The 11816-nt window shown below is 40.3% G+C and overlaps 1 protein-coding gene across 1 annotated transcript in view; it reads right to left on the bottom strand.

Annotated features, from left to right (window-relative positions):
- Positions 1–11816, bottom strand: part of LANCL2 (LanC like glutathione S-transferase 2) — a 68492-nt gene that overhangs the window by 15277 nt on the left and 41399 nt on the right. The window contains exons 5-7 of the mRNA XM_069083733.1: positions 11103–11249; positions 6348–6530; positions 956–1132 (exon numbers count right to left, since the gene is read on the bottom strand). Of these exons, the coding sequence (XP_068939834.1) occupies positions 956–1132; positions 6348–6530; positions 11103–11249 (507 nt within the window). The remainder of the gene's footprint in view (positions 1–955; positions 1133–6347; positions 6531–11102; positions 11250–11816) is intronic.

Below are 11816 nucleotides of genomic sequence, written 5' to 3'. Positions count from 1 at the left end.
GAAAGAAAGAAAAAAGCACTGTAAATTAAGAGAACCAAGATGGAGAATATGAAACTCATTCCAAGAATGCAAAGGGCTTTAGAAAATCAGGTAAATGTAAGGTGAGGAGTGGCAGATCATGTGAAATGTCAGAGCAAAGCTAACTGTAGAGGGACTTGAATGGCTGAGATTTTTTAAAAAATGTAACTGGGCAACCACTCAAGGCTTCTGAGCAAGAGAATGAGATGATCAAAACTGTGCTATCAGAAGGGTAATCTGGTGGTCTGTGGAGCATAGAACAGTATGTGGGGGAATAGGGGAGTCTGGAGGCAGGGATACTATTAGGGAGCTAATGACTACTGTTATTAATGGATTGCTAGGTGGCACAGTGGATAAGAGTGCTGAGTCTGCAGTCAGGGAAGACTCCTCTTCCTGAGTTCAAATGTGGCCTCAGACACTTACTAGCTGTGTGACCCCGGGCAAGTCACTTAACCCTTTTTGCCTCTGTTTCCTCATGTGTAAAATAAATTGGAGAAGGAAATGGCAAACTTCTCCAGTATCTTTGCCAAGAAAAACCCAAATGGGGTCACAGAGAGTTGGACATGACTGAAAACGAATGGAAAATACCATAGTTATTCATTCAATAAACTAGGCACTAAAGATCAGTCAGAAAGGATTCAGTCCCTGCCCTGAAGGACCTTACACATTTCAGGAGGAGGCAATGAGTGTCTGGTGATGGAGGCAGCAGGAGGAGATGGAGAGGAGAGAAACAGCAGTGGAACAAATGGGCCAACTTGGTGACTAACAGACTGTGGGAGCTGTCTGCCCTGGGTGCCTCGGAGAATGATTAACAGCTTCAAGGGAAGGCAGGAGAAAGGGGGACAGGGGTAGAGGAGGTGAGAAAAGGAAAACAAGCTGCGATGAGCTCTCTTGAAACCTGAGGTGCAGAGATGACACCGGGGTGAGGTGGCCTTACCTTACAAGCTCTGTAGAGGTACTTTTTATCCTGAGTTAGATGGTAGAGGGATAAGAAGGAATAACCATTTCCTGCCGTCCCGTGGCAGATTCCATATCCTTTCCGTAGTAAGCCTCTCTGCCAGATTACATCACTACATTCCATAGCATCCTTCAAATATTTCTCCTCCTTAAAGACCTAAAGAATTAAAAAGAGAAACAGATTTTTAAAGGAATTTCTTTTATTCTGATTTAGCAACTGTTTCTCTTGACTACTTTAAAAAAAATGTGGGAGTTCTACTGTGAACATGATGCATTTGGAATAGCATTCAGAAAGAAAAAACAGCAACATCAAGAACTTGTCTACAATCTCCTACCTCAGCATCTCCCCCCTCCCCCAACTCCTGCCATTTAGCAGATTTTCTCAAAGTCATTCTCAGCTCTTATTTTGGCCATAAAAGTAAAAGAAAAAAAAATCCCTCAGAACCTTCTGACTGAAAGGGTGCCAATGTCAGAGCCTAAGTACTCGACACTGTTTGGAATATGACCAAAGACTTTTCTTCACAATCCATTACACTATCCCATTTTATATAACAGGGCTACTTAGATGTCGAGGCTGACAGTTCATATTAACATTACCTTGCTGATGTGAGTACAATGGTACCTACATGGTGAATCCTCTGGGGAGAAATCTGTCATAATGAAAGTTGGTCGTGTTTATTAAAAAACACCACCCACTCCTGAACTTCATAAATCATGTATTGCCATGGATGGCACGGCTCCACAGCCACAGCTCTCCTAAGCACGCGCAGATGCAGCAGAGGAGGACAAAAATACTCACATGGCACAGATTCTTTGTGTCGTTCACACACAACAAAAGGTAGCCAAGGCTGGCCTGAGACAACACTGTGACTCTGGAAATGCTATTATGGGCATTCCAGCTTCTCCCCTGCCAAGCCCTCCAGTGCCAGGTACCCTGTATTCTCCTGCTCTCTGACCTCAGCACACTCTTGCCTTTGGGCTGTATCGTTTACAACTATTGGCTGATTGATTCCATTTCGTCCGATGTTGTACCGGCCCACATATTGCTGCAAATCAGAATTTTAGAGCTTCGGGGGCCCTTTGAGACCATCTAATCCAATGCCTTCATTTTACAAATGAGAGAACTAAAGCCCAGAATGGTTTTTCCTGGGTCACACAGCTAGAGAGTTGCAGAAGAGAGATGAGAACTCCAGGATTCTGACCTCTCATTTTGTGAGGTGTCTATTACATTACGCAGTCATCAGTCATTATTAAATACCTATATTTTGTCTTTTACTTCCTACTGGGAAATCAAAGTCTGCAACCCTTGCCTCAGTAACCTGGGAGAGAGAATTCTTTTGGATGAACACACCCTAAAATCGCCAGAAGTTTGGCCCCGCAAGTAGACTTGTATTCTCAGAATAAATTTTTCTATGTCAAACAGAGGTGGGGGTCAGAGAGGACAGACTCCCTCAGCCTCAGCTGAGGCAGGAGTCAAAGGTCAGGTCTAAGTGTGGCTGATAAAAGCTGATTTCTGGGAGGAGGTAGATGGGGTGGCAAGTGCAGTGGAGAAGAAAATTCTCTCACCATCAGTCTACTGTAGAAAATGGGGTCTGCCCTGTCTTAGCACAGGTTTTGGACAACACTAGACAAAAATCTTCCTTTTTTCTCAAAAATCAAAGCTATACAACAAGGTATAAAAAAAGGCATACAAAAGAAAAAGTTACAACAAATTCTACCACGTGAAAAATCTAATGACAAAGAGATGCTTACAAGTCTCGGTCAATCTAGCAGTCAGTCTAATGAATTTGTTGTCCTTCTGCTACACATTCTGAATGTATAATCCTTATGGCTGAATAAAATGCCAAAGATCCTTAGTGACTTTTCACATGTTTTTCAAAATATGTTGGAATTTTTTAGAAGGGATAAAGGCATTTAACTTACTCTGGGGTTAAACTTGTTTATAAATGTGATACCGAATTAGGAGGAAGAAAAAAAAACCCATCTTGTCTTAGGTGAGGTTAGGCAAGAAACTGAAATGAACAACAGCTGGGTGGTATCTCAGGAAAATATTAAGGACTTGTAATCTGGGAGGTTTTAGAATGGAAATAACAATTTGTATCTTGAGAGAAACAGGCTAGGTACTCTAAGGGCAGCAGCAGCCACATTCTTTTAAAATGAGCATTTAACATAAATAATAGGCAATTCTTCCAAATGGCTGATAAAAATCTCCTCCCTAGTCCCCTGGCTCCTGATCAACACAAGATGCAGTGTGCCACAGAGCTATGGGGAAGCTTTTGTTCTTCCAAATGGGAAGCTTTAACCTACAGTAATTCTCTTTAGGCATAACTAAAGGGAAAGGTGAGAAAGAATTCCAAATATTTCAACAAAAAAGGCAAAAATCTGATTGAGAAATGAGTATATCTCAAAACCACAAATACCGATTCCTCCTAAGACTAGGTGAGTTAGCAAAATTTCCAGCTTATTCACAAAAGCCTCAGTATTGGAATATCTAACATGTTGCCAACCTGGGGTGACATTTGAGGACAAGGTTGTGAAGTTTCCCTAAAGCCTGCCAGCAACTGACTCCAGCCAATGGGAGTTCTCCTTTAGTTTCCCCAGCAACAACAAAAAACATTCACTTGCTCACTCAAAAAAAAAAAAAAAAAAAGCTTTGAAAAATCATCTCATGAGCAGAGATACTTTCCAAAACTGGACATTTAAGGGCCTCAGAATTAGAGGAAAAGAGCAAATTTTGGCATTTGTTCATCCTATCTATTCTGGCCCAGGGAATCTGGACAGAACCATCACTCATTTGTCGACAAGTAAGAGAGGGTGGCTGACTTGTGAACACCCCTCCTATGTGAATGCCTGCCGTGGCTGAAGACTCACCTCCCCACCAGTGCTGGGGGAATCTAAGCTCATCTTCTGTGCCCTGATGCTTCTGGAGATACCTGAACCCTTCATGCGTCTTCATTCCCATGATCCCCCCCATCCAGTGGTCCCCTTCCAACCCTAACCCCTGCTGCTGCAGCCTACTGCAGAAAGGGTAGAGGAGAGTTCTTATTCTTACATCAAACAAAAAGGTTTGAAAACAAAAGTGACAAAGTGTCCTGCTTTCTATGATCCCCTTTGAACTTCTTGTTTGCATTTGGCTCAGACTCAGGTGCATTTGCTCTTTTAATTGCAAAGATTCTGTGGGTGTTTATATTGTTCTTGTGGTAAGTATTCATATTTTCTAACTCCTGGATCTGCACTGGTTTCAGACAGATTATATTGTTTCTCAGCTTAATATATGTACTGCTTTTATAAGAGTTATTTGTATCCAAGTGCATTTGGCAGTTGATCTAAGTCATGTCCTAGCTCACCCCGGCAGCTGAGCATGGGTGCTGGCTGTCCCAGTGTGGCCAAGTGCTGGGTCAGGAGAGCTGGTACAACCTGGTGACAAATGATTCGTTGGGCAGCATGATATCCTGACTCCCTGTTACCTGCCTACTTTCTCCAGTCAACTGGAAGACTGAGACTAGTGACAGAAACAAGGTGGGAAGGATCACCAGTGCCAGGGATTACTTTTCAGCAGGACAGAGTGCCTCATTGATAGATGCCACCCTTTAAAAATGAATGTGAAATCAGGTTGTGGGCACACAGAAATCCATTGAGCAGCTATGCCGCCTAGACTCTTTGTCTATACTGCATATTGAGGGATGTCTATACAGATAACATCAGGATGAAATTTATCTTTGGATGAACTCATTGTGGCAGAAACAAAGCTGAAGTTAAGCATAGGGTGGTATCCTTAGCTGGGGGGGCAGGATGAGGCAAAAGAAGGAATAAGATATTTTTACTCCTTAATACTGAGAAGGGATGGGCTCAGTTAGTATTTAAATAGGAGGATTTTAAGAGAAAAAGAAACCTGGGTAACATAGATTTCCCCAAATGCTCCCTTAGCTGTCTCTTCCTTATACTAAAAGCCAATGGCCACAACTTTCTTGAATTATCCCCTCTGAATTATGCAGGACCCATGACAAACCTTTTTCTTTTGCTTTATGAGGATTCTCTACTTGATGTCCTTCAGCAAATGCCCTTTTCTGTTAAATGTTCATGAAGAGGGGCAGTGGAGGATCTGAGTTCAAATCCAAACTCAAACACTTAACATTTACTAGCTGTGTGACCTTGGGCAAGTCACTTAATCCCAACCGTCCTGCCTCTCCCCTCCAGAAAAAAAAAAGTTCATGAAGTGTTAAGAAAGGGAATGGAGATGAATTCTGGTCTTCCTTGGTGGATGATGTTTTCCTTTCTTTTATGTTCATTCTCTTAACCAGAGGTTAAAAGAAAGTGAGACAGGCAGTGGAGTGCCATGGGAGTGCCAGCACCAGAAAATTCTAAGTGGGTTCAAGGCTGGCCTCTAAAACAAAATAGGAAACCCCATAACCTCCCCATACCTCAGACTATTCTAAGACTAAGTTGAGAAGGAGATCCAGGCCTGCATCAGTAGAGGGCACTTCCTCATAAGGAATTCCTAATGGCAATGAAATTGTGGGTCCCTGAAAAAACAAAAGATCTGAGAACATCAAACTCTGGCTCTTTGCCAAGTTGATAAAATTTAGCATTTACCATTTCAGGTGAAAATATGAATAATTACTCTGTTAGGTATGACTGCTTTTTTGCTCGTGTATCAGAAAATCTTGCTATATAATCATAACCGATTCTCAAGGAAACAAATAAATTGCTTGGTTGTTGAGTGATGTGATTCAGAACACTACTTTATCTAGGGAGAGGACTGTCACAAACAAGGATACAAACCATGGAAAAGAAGGCTGGACAAGAACCATTATTCACTTTAACTTACAGGCGACAATTTGTCTAAGCTGTTTATCAGAAATTCTTTTTAAAACAGTATTGAAATAGGCCTAGAATTTAATGTTACATTATCTCCACCTATTTCCCTTAGTTCTCTGGTGGACACCAAAGCAATATTAAGTAGCTTGATATTTCCCTTCAAAACTCAAATGTACAAAGGTCTTGAATGGCAATATTGTACTAAAAGCTTGCCAAAAGTCACAAGGGAGTAAAAAGAAAGTCTCTGAAACTGGGTGATTAGAAGTAAGCCAAATAGCTTACTATTTACAAGTAGCTGGTGAAATTTTCTAGCCCCTCAATTTGTTGTAAGCATCTCAGCACAAAGAAAACTGCTGTCATTAAGTTTTCTACCATTTATTAATATGTTTCCAGTTAGTGAGACACAACAATAACCCAACTAAAAAAAATAACTCCTACTTTCTTTGGAAGAATGTTAATTTGGAAAAGTCAAAATCAAAATGAAAACTTACTTCTATGAAAAAAAGATGGTCATCTTTACATTGGATATTCTTTCAAGAAAAGTGAAGACTGACCTTATAGGCTTGTAGAAGCATATGTATAACCCCTGGGGCACCATGGCACCAATGGACTAATCTATCCGTTTCGTTGCTTAATGATGATGGGTAATTTCCAGATCGGAATTTTTTATGTCGCACATAATCAACACTTGGTTTCACCAACTCTGTCAAGGTTTCCTGGTCCACATTTGACACTGGCTTTAAAACAAAACAAGACACACATTTATAATATACTCTTTTAGCATTAAAAAAAAAAGGTAATTATGTCATAGGAAACAGAATAAAACCTCAAACCTCAACTACTTAAGAGTATTTGGCAAATGAAGAGTTTCTATTTATTTTAGCTATCTGGTTATCTAAGACTTAATCAGAAAGTCCTTTCTTTTGAAACTCCCTCCTTTTGCTGGAAAAATCATTTTCCTTAATAAATAATGAATAAAAAGAATACAGAGACACATGGGAAGGTTTAAATAAATTGCGACAAAATAAAATAAACAGAACAAAGGAAACGACACAATCACTACAACAATGTAAATGGAAAGACAACAACAAAACCGCTGAAACTTAATGCTGTGCAATTTTATGATGAGCAGGCTTGGACTCAAAGGAGAGCTGGGAAGATGCTTGCATTTGTTTTTGCATGGGTAGAGGACTATGGGCATGAGACAGTGCAGATAACATCAGACTCTTTTTTGATGTGTCCGTTAATTTTACCGAACTGGGCTCACCCCTACCTTTCTCTTCTTTATTATAACGGATGACTCTCCAGGCAGAGAACAGTGAGAAGATACTCTGGGAGAAATAGGGCTGGAGATATAAGTAAATACATCAGCATGGAGGGTCCTCCACATCTCTCATCTCATCCTACACATTCCTTGCCTATTTCCCCCTAAATGCCACATGAAGTATCCAATGAGCTCTACTGCTTCTTGTTTATGTTTTAGTGTCTCAGACAACCCAAGTGTAACCCTGGAAACCCCCACTGTTGCACCGCAGTTTTTAAGTGACTATGCCAACTTCTTTTCCAAGTACACATGTTCTCAATACTATCTTTAACAATCAATCACCAGGGACGTATGAAGTAACTACCCTGAGCCTGATACTGTGCTAGGCCCTGGGGATACAGAGCCAGTTTCTGTCCTCAGCAAGCTTACATTCTAATGCGGGAGATAATACACATATATGGAAATATATACAAAACAAAAACAAGGTGATCTTGGGGTTGGGGAAAAGGGGAGCTCCAGCAGCTAAGGGGAATCAAGAAAGGCTTCATGTTGAAGAAAACCAGTAATTGAAAAGACAGAGTTAAGAAGAAAGTGAATACCAGGCACAGGGGATGGCCTACCCAAAGGCCCAGAGAGGAGATATGCAATGTTGTGTGTAAGGCGCAGTTAAGAGGACCAGTTTGGCTGGACTATTGAGTGCATGGAAAAGTAGGACTGGGCAGGATTACATAGGCCTTTCAATGCTAACTAGTGGAGTTTCTATTTGATCTTTGAGGGGATAGAGAAAGAGTAGAGTTTGTGGTAGGGGAGGGATGAGGGAGAGTGAGTTCAGATCTGCATTTTAGAAAAATCAAATTTGGCAGCTCTATGAAGCATAGATTGGAGTGGGAGGGAGACCTGAAGCAGGGAGGCCAATTAGCAGGCCACTACTATAGTTTAGACAAGGGGGATGAGGGCCTGACCTAGCACTGTTGCTGTGTGAGTGAAGAGAAGGGGGAATATGCAAAAACTGTCATGGAGGGAAAGATAAAGACTTGGCAACTGACTAGGTAACGTGTGAGAATTAAGTGACACTGAGGTTGCAAATCGGGTGACTTTTATGCCCCTTCTTGCTTGTAAGTTGTCAACAGTAACAGGCTGCAGTCAGCTTACACTCCTCTAGCCATCATTCATTCTATCATGCACTGCATGTGTAGGTGCAGGCGACCTGGCAATGAGAACTTGTCATTAAGCCTACCAGGGCTCCCTCCACCTCTTTCTCTGCCTGTTTCTCAGCCTCTGTCTCTTGATATGTGTCCCTAGGATTGTGTCTACTGCCTTCTTTCTTTTCTCCCATCTTTTCCCTTTTCTTTCTCCTCTCTACCCTTTAATAGCCACAAAGTAGACATTTATTTTTTAAGTGTTTTATGTTTTGAATAGTTTTAAATAAGGCAAATATAATATTTAATATATTCTTAAAGCTTCATAATGTATATTTCTCTTTTAAAACTAAATTAACAACTAAATTGTGATGCTTTTGATTTCTATGGGATACAATATTCATTGACAGAAAAAGATTCCCCATGTTTCATGTAGAACTGTAATTGTCCAGGGAATATAGAAATGAAATAATTATTCTAACTGCAAATAGTATTTTATTTTTTAAAAGGCACATGACTGGGGCGGCTAGGTGGTGCAGTGAGTAAAGCTCCGGTCCTGGAGTCAGGAGGAACCGAGTTCTGTTCCGGCCTGAGACACTTAACACCCACACAAAAATACTAGCCGTGTAACCCTGGGCAAGTTACTTAACCTCAATTGCCCTCCAAAAGACAAAAAAAAAAAAAGGCACATGACGTTGTTTATGCTAAAGAGATCTGTATATACTGCAAAGGATTTGACAGGCTGGTCCATTTCCATGTTTATCTATCTTGTATAATTATAGTAAGTAAATAAATTGTAGGGAAATAGACTCATACCTGTTCTGACATTAATTTTTTATCCTCAAAATTCTGTTGTGCAAGAATTATTTACATTGGTACCTGAAAAGTTGTGCAAAACTTGCTGTTTTACACTGCTACTTAAGGCATTATCTATACCTCATTAATCACAGAAGGCATCACAAATACTGCAGCCTGGTAAGCCCTATTAGTTCTTGAATTAATAGGTACTTTTAAAGAGTAAAAATCACAAAAAAAGGTCAATCATTTTCTAACAAAATTCAACATCGAAGCAGATATTGTTAGTTGACACATTTCCTGCAGCAAAATAAACCTTTGATTAAAGGTCAATTTGGTACCTTCACATGATGTTTCACTGAAATTACAAAACAATAATCACTGAGAATTTCTCATCCCAAAATGGAAATCTAAAAATCAAAACCCAGCTAAACAAAGACAAAAAAAAGCATTTTCTTTGGCAGAAGTAGGTAGGAGAAGCAACAGACCTGGAACTGAGGAGAGAGTGAGCATCACGGAAGCATTGCCCTAGAAAGCATGTCCTTGAGACCCTACAGCTCGGAGGCTGCACTTGGAGGCTTGTGTTTGATTCATTCTAGATCGTTTAAGGATGAATTTTGGTGTTATCTACCACTCTCGGGCTCTGAACCAGCTGAGGTATTCTGCTATGGCAGGGTCAAGATGAGCATCATGCATGGAGAGGATGGGAAGGGTTCCCAGAAAAGTGAGCTGATGCTGTCACTGAACATCTGCTAAGAGATGTTATTCCTTCTGCTAAAGGCCATGACTCATTGTGCAGTGGAGGCCATACAAGTGTTGTGTCACTTATATGTGTGTTTCTAGGACATGATTGTGGATTTAGAGGCAAGAAGCACAGATATTTGAACAATGACATTTTCATGAGGAATTTAACCAGCTGAATGTTTGCAGCCTGTCCAAAGCTTTCTACTAAGGCTTCACCTTCCCACTGAAGGTGGATCTGCTTTAGCAGTCTTGGCCTCTAAGGACCTTCACCAGTACTTGGGAGAGTTCATTTTAGTATTTCCTAAATTAACAAATGAACAAAGGAGGAGTCTGAGTCTAAAGTCCTTGTCCTTACATCTGAGAGAAGCAGCAAAGCTTTGTTTCTAAACTCAGAATGGGTGAACAAGCTATATGAGTCACCTCAGGAGGCAGTGGGTACCCCCCACTGGAAGTCTGCAAACAGAGGCTGGGTGGCAATGCATTGGTCACACTGTAGTGTATATGGATCAGATGAGGTAGCTGCTGAGGGTGTTCCCAACTCTGAAATTATGTAACCTTATACAACCAACGTAGCTGGAGAGGGTAGGAAAATTGAGAAATCATTGCACCCAGAAATACCTATTGCCGTTTCTTCTTGAGTTGTTTCTAAGTGAGCTACTGCAACAGGTATAGGAAGTAGTAGGGTGTTCTGTGAGAAGAGATGTATTCCTGGCATGCAAAGCTGAATTAAAGATGCATCCTCCCATTAAAAAATAACAAATAAAATAAAAAATAACAAATGAAAGCCAAGCATAACCAGCAGTTAGGACATATAGCTGAGATAGTACTTTGAGTACAATTACAAGTTCAAGCATTATTTGTGAGCAGGTATAGGAACTTAACCACCATTCTCTCTTTTTTCCATGAGAAAATATGTTTTGATTTTCACACAAATTTTCTTAAAGTATATTTAAGCAAATCCATTTATTAGTTGGGGACTTGAATACAATATAGTCTCTTAATAAGAAGTAAATCAACAGCCTTTGGGGAGGCCAATTCTGTTATATGAGACTAGACACCCAGCAAATGAGTAGATGGCAGAATCTGGCTTATGGCAGCTTATCTGCAAACACCCATCAGTCGCTTTGGTACAAATACTATACGTGTTTTTGGTAGCATCAAGTTTGTGATCTGGGGAGAACGAATTCATCTGTGACTCACAGAAAGGCGATGAAGTCCTAGTCTCTAAGAAATACCAGTTTCACATGAGGGGATAATTGTAAGTTTCTAGTTTCATTCTGTACCAGACCAAGAGATCTTCTGAATATATGATGACCAACATGGTGGCTCGATCAGCGTAATGGAGACTGGCGCTAGAACACACTTACCTGCATTAACATATAGTAGATTCCAGCCACACCATGAGCTGCTCCAACATACTGCTTTCTGTGCCACTGGAACAACAGTGGGCAGCGTTCAGTTTTGCGTTCTTCCTTGGATAAATTTTTACCTGATTCGATGATAACATTTACTACCTAAAGATAAGACAATATGAATCTCAAAAACTTGTAATGGTGTTGTTCCAAATATCAATCCATCCAAATATCAAATTCCAAATATCAAATATTATTAATACAATCTAACTTATGGTAATAATAGTTCTCGAGAATCATATGAATTCTTCATACAAAAATTTCCAGGCACTCAGCACACATTACTTCCATCTGACAGATTAATGAGACTTTCCCTACAACAAAACTTAGGACACTATCAAAATGTCACAAGTGGTTTCTACAAATAGCTCTCGTGGTACTTGGAAGGAATTACTCTCTAATAGCTTACTATTGCTCTTTCCTGTCTCTTCTATTGATGATCAGTCTGAAGCGGACAGTAAGAACTCAAACATTTCAAACCACTCTGCTACTACTGTTCTTTTCTAGTTCTAACTTTCCTTTTTTCATAGGAGGAAAATACAGAAGACTAGAAAATAAACCTGTTCAGACATACTGGAGAAAGTGGCATAGTTAGGCCAGAGAAGAGATGGATAACAGAAGATCATCTTTATCATTAGTAAGGATGAACAGGAACAAACAAAATAAATT

Source organism: Petaurus breviceps, unplaced genomic scaffold, assembly GCF_028583685.1.
Source record: "Petaurus breviceps papuanus isolate PSGF00001 unplaced genomic scaffold, PetGlider_PUasm1.0 174, whole genome shotgun sequence".
Lineage (NCBI taxonomy): Eukaryota > Metazoa > Chordata > Mammalia > Diprotodontia > Petauridae > Petaurus > Petaurus breviceps.
Note: the sequence above shows the minus strand (reverse complement) of the source record. Positions and strands in the feature narration are given on the sequence as shown.